Source organism: Panulirus ornatus, chromosome 31 (assembly GCF_036320965.1).
Source record: "Panulirus ornatus isolate Po-2019 chromosome 31, ASM3632096v1, whole genome shotgun sequence".
NCBI classification, from domain to species: Eukaryota; Metazoa; Arthropoda; class Malacostraca; order Decapoda; family Palinuridae; genus Panulirus; species Panulirus ornatus.
The window spans coordinates 4861113-4877614 of record NC_092254.1 but is presented as its reverse complement, the minus strand read 5'-3'; the positions used below and the strand labels follow the sequence as shown (position 1 = coordinate 4877614).

The 16502-nt window shown below is 52.0% G+C and overlaps 1 protein-coding gene across 1 annotated transcript; it reads left to right on the top strand.

Moving 5' to 3' along the window:
- Positions 1–1558: 1558 nt before the first annotated feature.
- LOC139758739 (von Willebrand factor A domain-containing protein 7-like) lies at positions 1559–15087 on the top strand. Its single transcript, XM_071680480.1, has 22 exons — positions 1559–1714; positions 2354–2595; positions 3049–3337; positions 4124–4229; positions 4653–4792; positions 5235–5346; positions 5670–5771; positions 6297–6409; positions 6888–7004; positions 7219–7431; positions 7689–7818; positions 8060–8320; positions 8649–8734; positions 9507–9627; positions 10434–10638; positions 11057–11219; positions 11660–11786; positions 12090–12275; positions 13219–13361; positions 13755–13890; positions 14446–14546; positions 14798–15087. The coding sequence occupies exons 1-22, from the start codon at positions 1583–1585 to the stop codon at positions 14987–14989; spliced, it is 3417 nt and encodes a 1138-aa protein (XP_071536581.1). The 5' UTR covers positions 1559–1582; the 3' UTR covers positions 14990–15087.
- The last annotated feature ends 1415 nt before the right edge of the window (positions 15088–16502 follow it).

The following is a 16502-nucleotide window of genomic DNA, read 5'->3' as shown; positions in this document are numbered from 1 at the left end:
CGCCACTAATACCTTAGCTAAACAGGTCGTTAAGATTCTAAAACTAGGTCACTACGCCACAAGCATGATAAAATGTGACGTACGTCAGGTGACCTGACCTGAAATAGCGGGTCAGCAGTCATGGTCCAGGCTCTTGGTGACCTGAGCTGACCTGGGATATTGATGGGCATACCGCAAGTTAACAATACTGCTGAGGTGTAAGAGTGTGGCTGGGGTGTGAGAGTGTGGCTAGGGTGTGAGAGTGTGGCTGGGGTGTGAGAGTGTGGCTGGGGTGTGAGAGTGTGGCTGGGGTGTGAGAGTGTGGCTGGGATGTGAGATATGGCTGAGGTGTGAGTATGACTGGGGTGTGAGAGTGTGAGATATGGCTGAGGTGTGGGTATGACTGGGGTGTGAGAGTTTAGTCACTTTAGTGAGTATTCTAACAACATCTAACCTCCATCGTAATAGTGAGGACTGAGGGAGTGGTATGGAGGAGCAGGTAATAATCCTGCTTCGTCGGGCTACGGCGCAGGGTAAGGTCAGGTGAGGCGAGCCTGGCAGGCATGGCTGGAGTCCTGTGGTGCTGATGCAAGAGCGCGCGTGGCACGAGTCAGGAGAGGAGCCTCGCTCGCTGCCTGAGGGCCTCGTCATGCAGCTATGGGAGAGGTGGTGTGCCAGTGTCCCCAGGCCGTGCAGCAGAAGGGGTGAGAGAGTTAACGTAACACCCATATGGAAGGTGGCTCAAGTTCCATTGTTCAGAGAGTGCGCGCTGGTTGCCATGGTCGAGTTGTGACTCGAGAGGAAGATGAGCAACGCCAGTTTACTACAGGAGGTGGGCAACGGCAAGGTGCTACGGGTCTTTATCAACAGAGTAGGGAGGGAGATCCTCATGACAGTGTAGAGAGAGAGGCCCCAGAGGTTCCTGTGTAGGAAGGAGAGCCTGAGGTCACAAGGCCAAGACGTGTTCAGGTGCCAGGGTGGCGCTCTTGTTGTCTGAGGGAAGCTGGTTGCTCCTGGTCTGATGTCCAGGTATATGTGATATGTATATGTATATATAAATCGGACACGGCGATAGGGTTAAGCGTGTGGGCGTGGCCGCCGAGTCGCTAGGACGGGCTTCGGGAGGATTAAGAACCACGATGACTGGCGTAGTCAAGCGCGAAGCGGAGGGACTTCCCACTGTAAAGGCCGGGGCTGGTGGGTGGCTCTCTATCTTCCTTGGCTCACGATGTTAGCCAAGTCGCAGAAGGTCAAGCGATGTTAATGTCGGATGACGAGTGGGTGAGGCGTCGAGCAGCATGAGCAAGTATGGCTCCATCATTACATAGTGGCAGTGCGATGTCGCAGTACAACAACCTGGAAATGACGCGACCAGTTGCATCGCTGAAATGTGGGAGCTGACGACGTCACAGGAGCAGGTGCTGGGACGTGAGAGTAAGGCTGGAGGTGGGAAGGCATAACTGGGTTGTGAAAGCTGGCTTCAGCTGTTGCCTTCCAATGACTACGACATGAAGATAACACCAGGCGAAGTAGGCTGGTGCCATATCGTCACAGTGCGTTGCTGGCTATATAAGGGGCCACCCGGGACCGCACGAGGCAGCACATGACTACCAAGATGATGATGACAAGCACCGTATTCCTTCTGGCACTGCTGGCACGGGGGGCCCGCGCCTTCCTGGCTACGCCCCTGAACATGAGTGACCCAGATATGGCCAATATCTTCTGTCCTGATGAGGTAAGACCGTCTGGCCGCGACACTTGTTGCCACCTCCGCACCAAACCTAGTGCCTCACGAACCTTCCAAGTCTTGCAGGAATCTCGTATGACAGGTCACCTCTGACGTGGAGGGATGATAATACCTTGCCCGCACCGACAGCTCCTCTTGATGTCATTACCCACTGAGAGCGAGGGGCGTCAGTGAGGAAAATCTTAATGTGTTCTTTACTGAAGACCTTTACTAATAGTACCAGTTACTCCTGCGGGGGAAGCTGGCCGATAAGACTGTGCAGGTGGATAATATAAGCCCATAATATCTAGGGTCTCGGTGATTTGGTAGACTGTGGCAACTGGCGAGGAAGATATCCAGGTGTTGCGACATGTACGTGTGCAAGATGGACGCGTCTGTCTCGTGTTGTGCAGTGCGTTGTACAACTTCCAGTATTGTGAGGCTCTGTGTGAACACGTATCTGTCTTTATATATCTTTAATTAACCTGGGCTGGTGTTCCTTAATACTGGAGGAGGGAAGGCAGGTTGTACTGTTCAGGGATAATATTAGCTACAGTTGTCTTCCGTATGAGGGGACTTGTTTATGGTGGTGGGTGTCATGTAGCACTGCCCCAACAAGAGTGAGGTAACACGGTCATGTTGTGGTAGGTGGAGGGCGAGAGTCGAGACCACGAGTGGATCACGCGGGAGGGCATCAGACAGAACATCCTGGCCTTCTTCAGGGCCAACCCTCCGGGCGGCAAGCCAGACTTCGTGGTCCCTGATGACTCCACGCTGACCCAGCTCTTCCACGCCTACTACGGCCCCAGCTCCTCCCCGACGCGCTTCATCAAGGCCGTCAACTCGATCGCCGCCGCCAACGTCCAGGCGGACTCATCGCCGCAACTCAGGTACTACTCATGACGCTCGTTGACCTTGAGTAACGATTGTACTGTGGATGACGGAGCCAACAGTGCCGGCCACTACAACCTCTATCAGTATCCTCACAACCTTCAGTCTCGGTACATGGTTGCAGAGCGCAATACTTACACAGAATCTATCACGAATGAATAATGATCAGAATTACGAGAGCATGAAACGCTGAACATAATCATCATACTGCATGTTATGTCGTCTACCATTATACTTGGTAGATAGTGGTACTGAGAGGCTGGTTGTGGTGGTACTGAGAGGCTGGCTGTGGTAATAGCGAGGCTGGCTGTGGTAATAGCGAGGCTGGCTGTGGTACTAGTGAGGCTGGCTGTGGTACTAGTGAGGCTGGCTGTGGTGATAGTGAGGCTGGCTGTGGCACTATGAGTGAGGGTGGTCGCGATGGTACTGAGAAGGACGGTCCTCACCCCCAGGTATGACCCAGCCATCCAGGGGGACGGGGAGCAGCTGGGGCCCGTGCAGGCCAGGCTGGTGGCACGTCATCCTCAGATCCTGACGGCCATCATGAGGGACGAGTCGTACACGGCCGCCAGGAACCTGCTCGGCACCTCCCTCCACTCCATTCAGAAGTTCTACTCCCACTCCACCTGGGTGGAGCAAGGCCACCAAGACATACTGGAGGGCCTGGCCATCCCTGGCTACGACCTGGGGGAACTGGCCTCACCCACTGAGGACGTCTGCACCCCTTGTGCCACCTCCCAGGTACTGTCCCTCCGTTCCACACTGGTGCTGTCTCTTCAGCCAGTTACTGTCTTTCCTCCCAGCTACTGTCCATCCCGCCATACAGTTACTGTCCTTAGTATGTTCACAAATAATAACTGATATCCTTTGCCTCCCCACAGTGTTATAGTAGCTACTGTCCCCCTGAACAAAATGGTCATCGAAACGACATGTGTACTGGTGGCCATGCACCAACTGCCCTAACAATACTTGGTCATACACTAACAATACCTGGTCATGCACTAACAATACTTGGTCATGCACTAACAATACTTGGTCATGCACTAACAATACTTGGTCATGCACTAACAATACTTGGTCATGCACTAACAATACCTGGTCATGCACTAAGAGTACGTGGTCATGCACTAACAATACCTGGTCATGCACTAAGAGTACGTGGTCATGCACTAACAATACCTGGTCATGCACTAAGAGTACGTGGTCATGCACTAACAATACTTGGTCATGCACTAACAATACTTGGTCATGCACTAACAATACTTGGTCATGCACTAACAATACCTGGTCATGCACTAAGAGTACGTGGTCATGCACTAACAATACCTGGTCATGCACTAAGAGTACGTGGTCATGCACTAACAATACCTGGTCATGCACTAAGAGTACGTGGTCATGCACTAACAATACCTGGTCATGCACTAAGAGTACGTGGTCATGCACTAACAATACCTGGTCATGCACTAAGAGTACGTGGTCATGCACTAACAATACCTGGTCATGCACTAAGAGTACGTGGTCATGCAGGGGTCGTGTGTGGGTAACGTGGTGGACGGGGCAGGCCTGAGTAGCGGCTACTACATGTACCCAGACGAGATCGGCTCCAGCTACCTCGTACCCAAGCCTACCACAGGTGAGCCACTCAGGGGAACCCCCCATACGTGGGCCACTCAGGGGAACCCCTATACGCGCGGGCCACTCAGGGGAACTCCCATACATGAGCCATTCAGAGGAACCCCCATAAGTGGGCCACTCAGAGGAACCCCCATAAGTGGACCACTCAGGGGAACCCCCATACGTGTGAGCCACTCAGGGGAACTCCCATACATGAGCCACTCAGGGAACCCCAATACGTGAGCCACTCAGGGGAACTCCTATTGTATATTTTCCATAGCAAAACTTGTCCCGTACTCAGAGATCATTCCAGTAATTCAGGTACACACGTGAAACAATCTGAAAATAACGTGCTGGAATACCAAACCCGGAAGGGGGCTTTATGCCACTGTCAAGGACAACGTCGTGGTGGAAGTGAGACTAACAGCAGGTTTTACCCCAGGGGGTAAGTGCAGCCACGGGGGAGTGCTGGACAGCAGCGCCAGTGAGGCAGCAGAAGGCGGCATCAACAAGGACACCATCTCACCCTGCTTCTCCCCGCACCACCACCTCCACCTTCAGGCTGCCGACCTCGCTGTCCAGGTCAGTCTCTACTGCTCTCACCTCACACCACACGCACTCATGACCTCCTCACCACACCTCATGCACCAGACTGGGAGATCCAGTTCCTCATAACCTCCTCACACACCTCATGCACCAGACTGGGAGATCCAGTTCCTCATAACCTCCTCACCAATATGCAATCAACAATCAGCCTCACCTCTGGTCCTTCGCTCACAATACCGTATTTATAAAAGCTTATCGCTTGTGCTAGTAAAGTGCCTGCCCACTCTGTAAAGTGCCTACCCACTTAGTTAAGCGTACATCCACTTGGCAAAGCGTCTGCCCACTTAGCATAGTGTACGTCCACTTGGCAAAGTGTCTGCCCACTTAGTAAAGTGTACGCCCACTTGGCAAAGTGTCTGCCCACTGAGTACAGTGTCTAGCCCACTTGATGACGTGCGTCCTCCCACCCCCGCCACAGGCCACTGTGACCTACCTGAGCCAGGTGCTGGACGCCGTGGGCAACGAGAAGTACAGGAGACTCTTCGACTTGTACCATGGGTCGGCCCTCTCCATCTGCATCGACACCACAGGTCAGCTCCCCCGGGGAAGGGCTCCGGCTGCCACAGGGGTGGCGGAGGAACGGTAGATATGTAGTGGACGGGTCACAGTGAACGTGTCTCTAATACGTGTCTATATGACAGTGATATCCGCAGTGATATGTATATATATATATATATATATATATATATATATATATATATATATATATATATATATATATATATATATATATATCTGCGAGATTCACTCGCCTAGTGAACATAATCATCACCACAAAGCTACCCTTTTTTCCCCCCTCCCCACCATTTTCTCTCGTGTGTTACATTGTGTGTTGCTCTGTACATCCTTGCAGGCTCCATGGGAGACGACATCGAAGCTGTCAAGACGCAGGTGGCTGACATCGTCGCCAACTCCAATCCCGAACTCTACGTCCTCGTGCCTTACAACGACCCAGGTCAGGTCACGACACCTTCACAGGTCAGGTGGTGGTAGTCCTTCCCCCTCACTCTTCCTCCCGGGGTCTGAGTGCCACTTTCCCAATCCTTCTCGTGCAGTCAAGACTTTCGCTTAGCAAATAACTTTCTTTTGTTTTCTAATCCCAAACTCATGATTAGGTTCATATTTGCGGCTCACCTGTTCTCCTGTAAAGCTGATAACTGTTAACAGAACCATCAACAGGGAGAATAGCACTATCTAAAGTCTTTTCTTATAGTAGCAGTTAACAGAGCCATCAACAGTACCGTTAACAGAGCCATCAATAGGGAGAATAGCACTATCTAAAGTCTTTTCCTATAGTAGCAGTTAACAGGGCCATCAACAGTACCGGTAACAGAGCCATCAACAGTACCGTTAACAGAGCCATCAACGGCCTCAATGGGACCGTCTCTAACTCTCACTGTAACCGTAGTAGCAGTTAACAACAACGGTGTAGAAGGCTCCTTCACTAAGTGGAACCTGTTGCTTGCTCTCCCCCCTACAGTAGTGGGACCTCTCCTGACGACGGACGACGCCCAAGAATTCCTGGAGGCAGTGGAGGACCTCGTGCCTTACGGCGGAGGGGACGGCCCTGAGATGTTCTGGGGAGGCTTGCAGGTACGGCCGCCCATCTGCAGCCTCTCCTGGTGTGTGTGTGTGTGTGTGTGTGTGTGTGTCTGTGTGTCTGTGTGCTACTCTATACTACCGTCTACTTAGGAATAACGTCCTCTCTACTCTCTTCTCCCCTTGCCTATTCTGTGCCACTGTGTATTCCTATCATCACTACAAATATGTTATTCGTTCCCTGCTTCCAACACTCATCTGCCTCCCTTCATTTTTACCCAATACGTCTCAACATGTCTATTTTTTCACAGGTAAATATGTACATGTCACAACAATAATTCAACAATACCATAAATACAAATAAATAAAAGTACCACACAAATCATATTACCTCACAGGAAAGTAGAGGAAGAATCATTAACATTATAAGCAACCCGCTCCACGCTAAGCTGAGCCTCACCTGTCTGCTGTACGCACGGCAGAGATTAGAAAATAAATGGTCTATTAACAAGCCGTTCTCTCTCACCCGCAGCTGGCACTGACGGGGACGCCTGACTATGGAGACATTTTCTGCTTCACCGATGCTGAGGGTAAAGATGGCGAGCTGATGGAGGGCATCATCAGCTTAGCCCAGCAGCAGAACAACAAGGTACCGACACTCCCTCCCACCTGCCACACTCCCTCCCTCACGTCGTGTTACCTGCTCTCTCACTTCCTAGTTACCTCCCTGCTTCCTAGTCACCTCCTAAGTACCTCGCTTCTTCCTAGATACCAGTACACTACGTATCCACCCTCTTGTCTCATCCTCTAACCTTCCTAGTTATGTTGTTGACAGTGGCCGTGACCTTCCTCCCCGCCGGCAGGTGACGATCATCCTGAGCGACATCTTCCGAAACAACCACGGCGAGAGGCCGGCGCCCTTCGAGCGTCCGGCGGAGTGGAAGACCTCGGTGATCACGGGCGTGGCCGAGTACCAGCGACTGGCCGACTCCACGGGCGGCCTACTCATCTCGACGGACAAGTTTGACGTGAGCGACATCGTGGCCATCATCAGCGGCGGGGTCGAGACTTCCACGGTACTACACCACACTTTCAAACTAACCCAACACTTAAACACGTCACCTGGAGCACAGAAATGTGCGTCCAAGTATGTGAATCATATGACATTCCGCCACAATATCATCACAGTCCTGGAGCTTTGGTCTGTGGACAGAACTTATGCCAGAAACTGTACATGTGACTAGCGTCGTCTATGTCCTCTCGTCTTATAAGAGACACAACATTTTTCTGTCTACATGTCCGTTTATCTATCTCGTACCAACCCCACCCTCAGGTTACCATCATCAACCTCGTGGAGACGCGTGGAACCCTGGTCAACGAAGTGCCCATCGACGACTCCGTTGTGGACTTCGAGGTGCGCATCTCCGGCGTGCTCACCGAGGCTCTGCTTCTCGATATTACTGGTAGGTGTGACGTGGCGGTGAGCACACCCGCCTACTGTGGCGGCCAGGGAGGAGGGTTCATGAGGAAGTCAGATGACTTATAAATCTCTAGTGTCATTCGTAACCATGTTCCTCCTCAGACAGGAGGAGTGTGGCTGAATCTTCACTTAACCGCTGCTTCTGAACTTGATAACTTTCTATACAAGACTGTTGTCAAGACTGGTTTGCTGGGTACTGAGGTGGGCGATGTTCTTACTTGCAGGCACAACTTACAACCTGATGGACAAGGCGGGTCTAGAGTCGACGCCAGGCGTGGTTGTGGTGTCGCACACGAACACCTTCAAGGCGGTGACGTGGACGTCGCCTCGCTACGGCCTGTGGAGCCTGACTACGGACGCCCCGGAGGCCTACAGCATCGCCGTCGTGGCCACCTCGTCCCTCGACTTCCTGGCAGACTTCTCCGTGCTGGACCCATCACCCCCACACCCCCACTACCGCCTCGTCGAGGGACGACCACTCATGAGTCAGTCCAAATACTCACCTCTGAGGGCACTCCACTCAACCATATGAATCTAATACTTTGATATTGGTGGTAACACATCTCTATCCCTGATGACTGTATTAACTTGTTCATAATGTTAGTTTCTTGCGATTTGGTTTATACATAATCCTACCAGTCACCTGTGCCACCCTCATTACCTTCCATGACCCCACACCTGTACCATCTATCTCCATCTGTGTCATATCCAAGCACTTCCAACATCCATCTGTCCCATTCGCATCTACCTGTGCCACACGAATTTGTCTGTGCCACCAACATCCCATCCTGACCTCTGACCCACCTCCAACAGATACGGTGTACTACCTGAAGTTGACCCTGGTGGGGTACCTGGAGAGCGAGGTCACCAATCTTAACACCATCGAGTTCATTAATAAGGTAAGTTCCCGACTTCGAAGCAAAGCCTCACTTCGATGTCTCTCCTCACCTCGAAGTAAATCTTCAAATGTAAACTTATTCAAAATTTCTTATTTCCTAATGTGTCTGAATCCTATTTAGCAGTGGATATTATATTTCGCTGTACGTGACAGACACGTAGTGAACAACGTTCTCTATCGTCTATGAACAATGTGATCGGGTGAGTGTACGTAGGGTGAGTGTACGTATAATCGTCCCATCACAATGCTCGGGGTGTCCAGTGTTATCGCTGCGCGAGAACCATCGTCCAGCATCTCCTAAGCGGTTAGCGTGATTCCCTTCTATCAGTTTAAGCTCGGCTGGACCTCACTGATATATGTACAAATATACATTTTTTTTTTAGGCAAAATGCAATTTCAATCGAAAAACCGTCAAAGAAAAATGTTAGTCTACCACAGATTCACAAGTTCTCTCGTGGATCCGCCGTCGCACTAAACAGAGCCTTTGTCCTCGATGACGATATGGTCATTTCAACCAACCGAAGCATGTCGTCACACCATGATGATCAGTCGACCACACACAATATCAGTCTTCCACTGGCCCATTACCTTAGCAACAACATCCTCTACCAAAGCAACAGCGCCCAGATGTACGGCTTGTCTTCCCCCCCCCCCCCCCCCCCTGACCTCGCGCCTCCTAAACACATCTCAACATCGTCCTCCTCCGCACCTGAAGGTTTCTCTCACCAGGCTGGCTGTCTCTTGCCTCACCTGCAGTCTCTCTCCCTCGTCAGGTGGGGACGGAGCTACGAACCATCGACTACACGGGTCCTGTGACTGACCAGGTGTACGTCCGGACGGAGCCACTCCCCAACGAGTCCTTCTACATCAGGATCTCCGGACACGTGTCCTCAGGTAGGGTCGGGGTACGGGCACGTGTGTCCTCAGGTAGGACTGGTGGGGGAGGGACAGGAGAGGGACACCCACATCCTATACTTCGTCCTTTTCCAAGAGTGACCCGTGACTCCATGCTTCACTGGGATGACATTTCAGGGTAATATCTCTCCTCCTGGGTTCTGGCCTCACCCACAGCATGTTGCCCTACCACACACACACACACACACACACGCAAACACACACACACACACACGTGGTCAGAGTTTGACATATAGTGCATCTCCCTACGCCTGCATACACGACATGCATGTAACATGAAGGACTACATCTCATAAAATCATAAGTGACACTCACCAAACCGTGTGGTGTAGCAGAATAGGTAAGGGTGACACACGTGTACCATTTTCTTCCATGGAACAAAAACCTGGAAAGGTAAAAAAAAAAAAAAACTGTGAGGTTAACGAACTGTATGACGTAGGAAAGTAATCAAAGTTTCAGGAAATGTAATATGATCACATCTCTCTCGAGTATCTCTTACCAAGAGCAGTTTCTACCTTCTTTTACTCTGTTCCTCTCCCTCGAGACGGCCTCTGACTTGGGCATGTTTAGCCCATGTCATGTCAGTCATTACATTAAGGAAAGAAAAAGGTGGAAGCCACAACGCCTGAGACCCATGTGGGGAACAGACCCATCCTCACCCACACACCAACCCTGGTCTCACCTCCCCTTCGTCACCGTAACACCAGTGTTGTCACGGGCGCCGGTGCCATGAACGGTGTCGCAGTCCAGGCTGGCACACTACAATGCCGGTGTGTCTCCTGCAGGGAAGACCTTCGCGAGGCTGCTGCCCGTGCTGGTGACGCCGGTGGAGACCAGCGTGGAGGTGTGGGCCACGTCCGAGGAACTCTCCGCCCGCCCGGGAGAATCTGCCTCCGCCAGGTTCATCATCAGCAACTTCGGCATCGAGTCTTACTTCGCCATCAGCGGCACCGACGACCTGGGCTTCCTGACCAGCGTCAACCCCAGCAGGTACCATCCTCCACAACGGCCCACCGGTGCCTAGCAAGTAAATCCCTCCCTCTGACTCACTATGCAGGTACCGTATCATCCTCCACGACTCAGACAGCTACTGACGCACACCATAACGTGTACCATACTCCTCAAGGTACCAAGAACAGGCTCCCTTCCGCCTGCCTGATCCAGTCAGTAGGTACAAATCCCAGCCTTCAAATCATCCCAGCCAATACCATCGCATCTGCCACACAGCACCTCCCTCACTAAACGTACTTCCTTCGTTTGCCTTTTTTTTTTTTTATCTTGTTTACAGGACTCGCTGACCCCTCCTACCCTCACCTTGCCATCTTTTCGTTGTGCGTCCCTTATCGAGATGCGTTCCTCGTATGCTGTCTCTGGGGTAGGCTGCAGCTCACTGCCGTCCCTCCGGCAGGTTGTTCCTGGCAACCAACGCGTCGGATGCTATCGTGGCCAACTTCCAGGTGCCGCTGGACAGCCTCAGCGGCGAGGTCAGCACCATCATCATTACGGCCCAGAGCGAGAAACAGACCCAGTCCGTCAACAGCGCCATCTCCCACTTCGTCGTCCTGCCCGTGGTGAGTAGCGGGGCGCGTGTCGCTCCTCCTCGTGTGTCGAGGGGAAGCGTTACGCTCATGTTGCCTCCCTCTCCTAACGCTGTATGTATGCACCGCGTCTTTACTCATTCACCAATCTAGGCTAAGTGTGTGTGGGTGTGTGACGCCGCATCTCTGCCCCCAGGAGCAGCCGTGGATGCTACTGGTGCCCCAAAGGTGTCTTTAACGTCAAGACCGCTTCACACACACACACACTTACTATAATGTCATAATGTTTGTGACAATTGAGTCTGGGCTGTGTTACTCTAGTAGGGGCTGCGAGTGAGTGGTAAGGGCTGGTACATCATACTAAGGTCTGTGAAAGTATACTCTAAGGGCCGGAGCAATGTACCAATGACCGTCCAGATATGTCTTCACTGTCCCCGTGTCCTCACCGTCCACCCTCTGACACCCCCCCACAGGTGTCGGACACCGCGCCGCCCACGTGTGTCCTCACCAGCCATCCGGACTGCTCTGGCTACAACTTCAACGGCATCTGTTCGACTCAGACCTGGAGCGTCGAAGCCAAGCTTCGGGACATCGCCTCAGGTAAGCCAGCGGCTCCGTGTCTCCTAGTGTACATCCCCGAGATAGCAGCAGATATAGGTAGAAATTGCGTTGTGTCACACATGAATTCAAGCAGGTTACAGCTTCCCATGACGTGAAGCGTACAGTAGGTGGAGTGAGGACCTGGCCCTAGTATGAACAGTGACCTGGACCTAGTGCCAACACTGACCTGGACCCAGTGCCAACACTGACTTGGCCTCAGAGCCAACCCAAACTGGCTTCAGTGACCTGTGCCAACACCGACCTGACAACCAAAGCACCAGTGACGTGATCCTCCCCCGCCAGGTCTGTACGAAGTGAGGGCCAAGCCGGAAGTCGGAGATCTGCAGGTGGAGGGCCTGTCACCCGGCACCACTAATGAGGTTGTGGCCATCCACCAGGCCACCTGCTGCGACACCTTCGTCGAGATCATTGGAGTCGACGGTCAGGCCAACGTGGGCAAGTGTACCGTCGACATGGGCATCCTTGGAGGTACGTGTCCTGCCCTACATGGTCACCTTAGGAGGTACGTGTCCTGCCCTACGTGGCCACCTTGGGAGGTACGTGTCCTGCCCTACGTGGCCACCTTAGGAGGTACGTGTCCTGCCCTACGTGGCCACCTTGGGAGGTACGTGTCCTGCCCTACGTGGCCACCTTGGGAGGTACGTGTCCTGCCCTACGTGGCCACCTTGGGAGGTACGTGTCCTGCCCTACGTGGCCACCTTAGGAGGTACGTGTCCTGCCCTACGTGGCCACCTTGGGAGGTACGTGTCCTGCCCTACGTGGCCACCTTGGGAGGTACGTGTCCTGCCCTACGTGGCCACCTTGGGAGGTACGTGTCCTAGCCTACAACATGAAATAAAAACAACTGCAATTAAATCGCATTCAGTCTCTTCCATGTTCGCCAGTAATCTGTATGGTTTACTATCTGTTCATGCCACACACCCCCTGCCCACCAGACACACCCCCTGCCCACCAGACACACCCCCTGCCCACCAGACACACCCCCTGCCCACAAGACACACCACCTGCCCACCAGACACACTTCCTGCCCACCAGACACATCATCTGCCCACATGTCAGTGTTGAATACATCACGACACCGTCTGCCACTCCTGCTTCGTAGCACCTCGACCATGACACAGCTTCACCCACCGTGTCTGCTGTCATCCAGGGCCACACGTGACCACCTCTTCATAAATCATCATATCTGGACACTTTTAACGTGGTTCAGGTCTTCCTCACGAGCGGTCCGGTGTCAGTACATATGAGCCGCTTAGATTTGACGAAAAAACACGAACCAGACTGCTTGAGCCTCCCAAACAAAAACGATATTTATATGAATGTTTTTGGAGTCTTGTGGAGTGAAGGTTGTGGTTTAATTTGTGATGGATAATAAGGGAGGCGTGCCGCGCCCGCGGTCCTTCTTCGTCAGGTCTCATCTACGACTTCCAAGTGGACTTGGAGACGGAGACGTACATGATCCTCCACTGGAACATCACGGCCTCGGACTACGAGATCGACCACTACGACCTGCTCATCAACCAGGAGATCCTGCACCAGATGCAGTGCAAGGAGGTGGGTGGGGTGGTGAGGCACGGCTAGCAGTGGGAGGTGGGACGGGCCCACTCGTCCGTCACCCCCAAAAAGGATGAGGGACTCGAGCTTCCTTCCTATCCTGATGGAGAGGGTGATGGAGGGAGGTCCCTGCCTCTCCCCTCTGCACCAGCCGTAACCTCCACACTGTTGCCATGTCTCAGGTGGTCTTGTCATTAGCTACCTCTAACATCCTTTAGTTTAAGAGACATTCAAGAGACGCAAGATTATGATGCTAAGATGAGGAGGTGAGAGAGGCAATTACAGACTCGCTAAATGCAGGTTCACATTTCAAAATCTTTTCCCCGACGACTAATTCAGTTTAAGTTAGTAGTTGACCCCCACTTGACCCACCAAGTTACAATGCTGTTGCAGCTCTTCTGTGTGGACTTCGCCACGTACCTTGAGCCGTGCACGGAGTACGCCTTCAACCTGACCCCAGTGTTCGACTTCAATGGGTCACAAGTCCGAGGCATCCCTGCCTACACAGAGGGAGTCACCATAGACAAAGGTCAGTTCTCTTCCATTGTTTACCCCTCTGGTTGGTACCATAAGGTCATCTCCATCACAGTATACACACTGGGGTTGTCTGACGTTTAAGTCTGTGAATCTTGAGAGAGCTTTCTGCTCTTGCTGTGCACGAAACACAAGAGAGACACACGAATCGACCCTTTGCTGTTATTCCTCGAACAAATGAGATGTTTGCAATATCAATTGTGTGGATCCTTACTGGAAATATCTACATACTTTGTGAATTAAGCTTCAGTTTTGTGTGTGTATGAAGACTCCCATAAATCCTTAAAACTAACGGTCAAGACTCACATTCAGAACCGTCACAAAGATATCTAGCCTTACGGAAGCCATATTTTGCGTCGGACAAAGGACCATAAAATTCAAGGTGTCTGACAAAGTGGAGAACTGAAAGGAGATTCAAGATCTCCCGAGTACAGCATAAGCCAGAGGAAAATGACGATGATCAGAGAGAGAGAGAGAGAGAGAGAGAGAGAGAGAGAGAGAGAGAGAGAGTTGCACTTTCTTCATGACTGTTGAGGGATGTTATCCACAGAGCCTGGGTTACCGTACGACGGCGCTGAGATCGATGCCACGGAGACTACCATCACCATCTCGTGGCACGCAGCCAACCCACTCTGCAGCTTCGAGTTCCAGGTGAGGAAAACCTACGGTTGGAAGAGTTGAGTCAAGGTATAGTCAAACGTGCTTTACACGAGAGACAAGAGTGAAAATGCTTTTGAATGAGGGAGGCTTCATGCCATGCCCCCCTGTGTCAGAGCGTCGCGTCTAGAGTAGGGTAAGGAAGGGACTGGCTTCCGATTTATAACGCTCGTTGGAAACTGCTTTTTTCCCCCATCGTGTTCCCCCCAAGAGACCCCAGTTCTCCATAGCTGTGTACCCTGCAGGTGTGCTTCTACGAGGTGGACGCCGATCCGTCCTCCCGCCTGTGTGAGAAGACCAAGGATAACACGTACACCCTGCGAGGCCTGGGGAGGTGTAGGGCCTACTTCTCCGAGGTGGTGGCGATCTCTCCCTCAGGCATGACCAGTCCGCCTCTGACTTTCTACGCTGTCACCATCTGCCCAGGATTCCCTTGACCCTCACACCCGCCTCACTGCTGCTGCCAGGAGCATGTTATGAGATATCTGCTGTACGACAATGATGAAGGCAGGATTATATGTCAACAGTACACATACGTAGACCGTTTCATTATCATTCCTAATGAGTGAAATTATGGTTACAGCTCGCTCACTCTGTCTCTGTGGATCTTTATATATATTGATCTGGTGTGGCATTGTTGGTACGGGCTGTGACTGTATTGCTTGCGTGTCAAACCAATTTTGTTGGTTGGTGGGTTATTTTGGTATATTTGGTCGTGACGACTGCTGGGGTCGTAGTCCCAGGTCACTTGCATGACTGCCTCTGCCATGTGTTCATCATACAGGAACTGTGTATATCTCTCTGTACAACGACTGTCACAGGTGATGCCAGTGTCCACCACGAATGACTTAAAGGCGAGGTGTAACTTGAGGTGAGGTGAGGGCGGGCGGTAACAACATCCTCTCTTCTTGTATTATCACTTTCGAAAATGATGAAATACGAAAGAGAATTCATTTTCTCTCCCTCGAGGGTTAGGTCGTGTGCTACTCAGGTCTTCCCTGACGCAGCCCATCAGTTGCCGCTGTAAACCACAATCCACGAACAACAACAACAACAACAACAACAACAACAAATAACACGTGATTTTTTTTTTTCATTTCCGGAATCGTTCTGACCCGCCGCCATGTACCGGCCGCGGGAGCTGGCTGACTGTCCTGCCGGGCAGACACAGCGACAAACCACCAATACACTTCACCAGTGACCCACGGGTGGTGGTCGAGCCCTCACACGCCCGCCATCAGGCAGGGGCGACGCAGCCACCATTTGCAAATCCTCGGGGTTGAGAGAGAGAGAGAGAGAGAGAGAGAGAGAGAGAGAGAGAGAGAGAGAGAGAGAGAGAGAGAGAGATGCGTAACAAAGGGAGGGAGGGGGATCCGAACCTCTCTCTCTCTCTCTCTCTCTCTCTCTCTCTCTCTCTCTCTCTCTCCACGGCTCTTGAGACCAACATAAATCACAGTGAGAGATGCAGCACTCAGCTAATGTAGTGCAACGACCAACCAACAATAAACACAGGTACAGACGATCAATACGAACACCAGACCCGCCGTCATCATCAACACCACACACCTGCCTCATGATGATAATGGTCATCATCATCAACACCACACACCAGCCTCATCATCATCATGGTCATCATCATCAACACCACACACCAGCCTCATCATCATCATGGTCATCATCATCATGGTCATCATCATCATGGTCATCATCATCATCATCACCACTCACCAGCCTCACCATCATCACCACCACACAAACATCCACACACTCGGGGGGGATTCAAGAGGCAGTTTGATACAATATACAAAGAGACATACACAACATCACTGTCTGGGTAATCTATACTAGGCATTGCCACCCCCACCTTCTCTCTCTCTCTCTCTCTCTCTCTCTCTCTCTCTCTCTCTCTCTCTCTCTCTCTCTCACCATTTTTTTCCTCCCTTCGCTGAA

Coding starts and splice junctions, on each gene's coding strand:
- LOC139758739 (XM_071680480.1), top strand. CDS start 1,583: ATGACTACCAAGATGATGATGACAAGCACCGTATTCCTTCTGGCACTG. Junction 7,005..7,218: donor CCCAGCAGCAGAACAACAAG/GTACCGACACTC, acceptor CCCCGCCGGCAG/GTGACGATCATCCTGAGCGA. Junction 10,639..11,056: donor ACCAGCGTCAACCCCAGCAG/GTACCATCCTCC, acceptor TCCCTCCGGCAG/GTTGTTCCTGGCAACCAACG.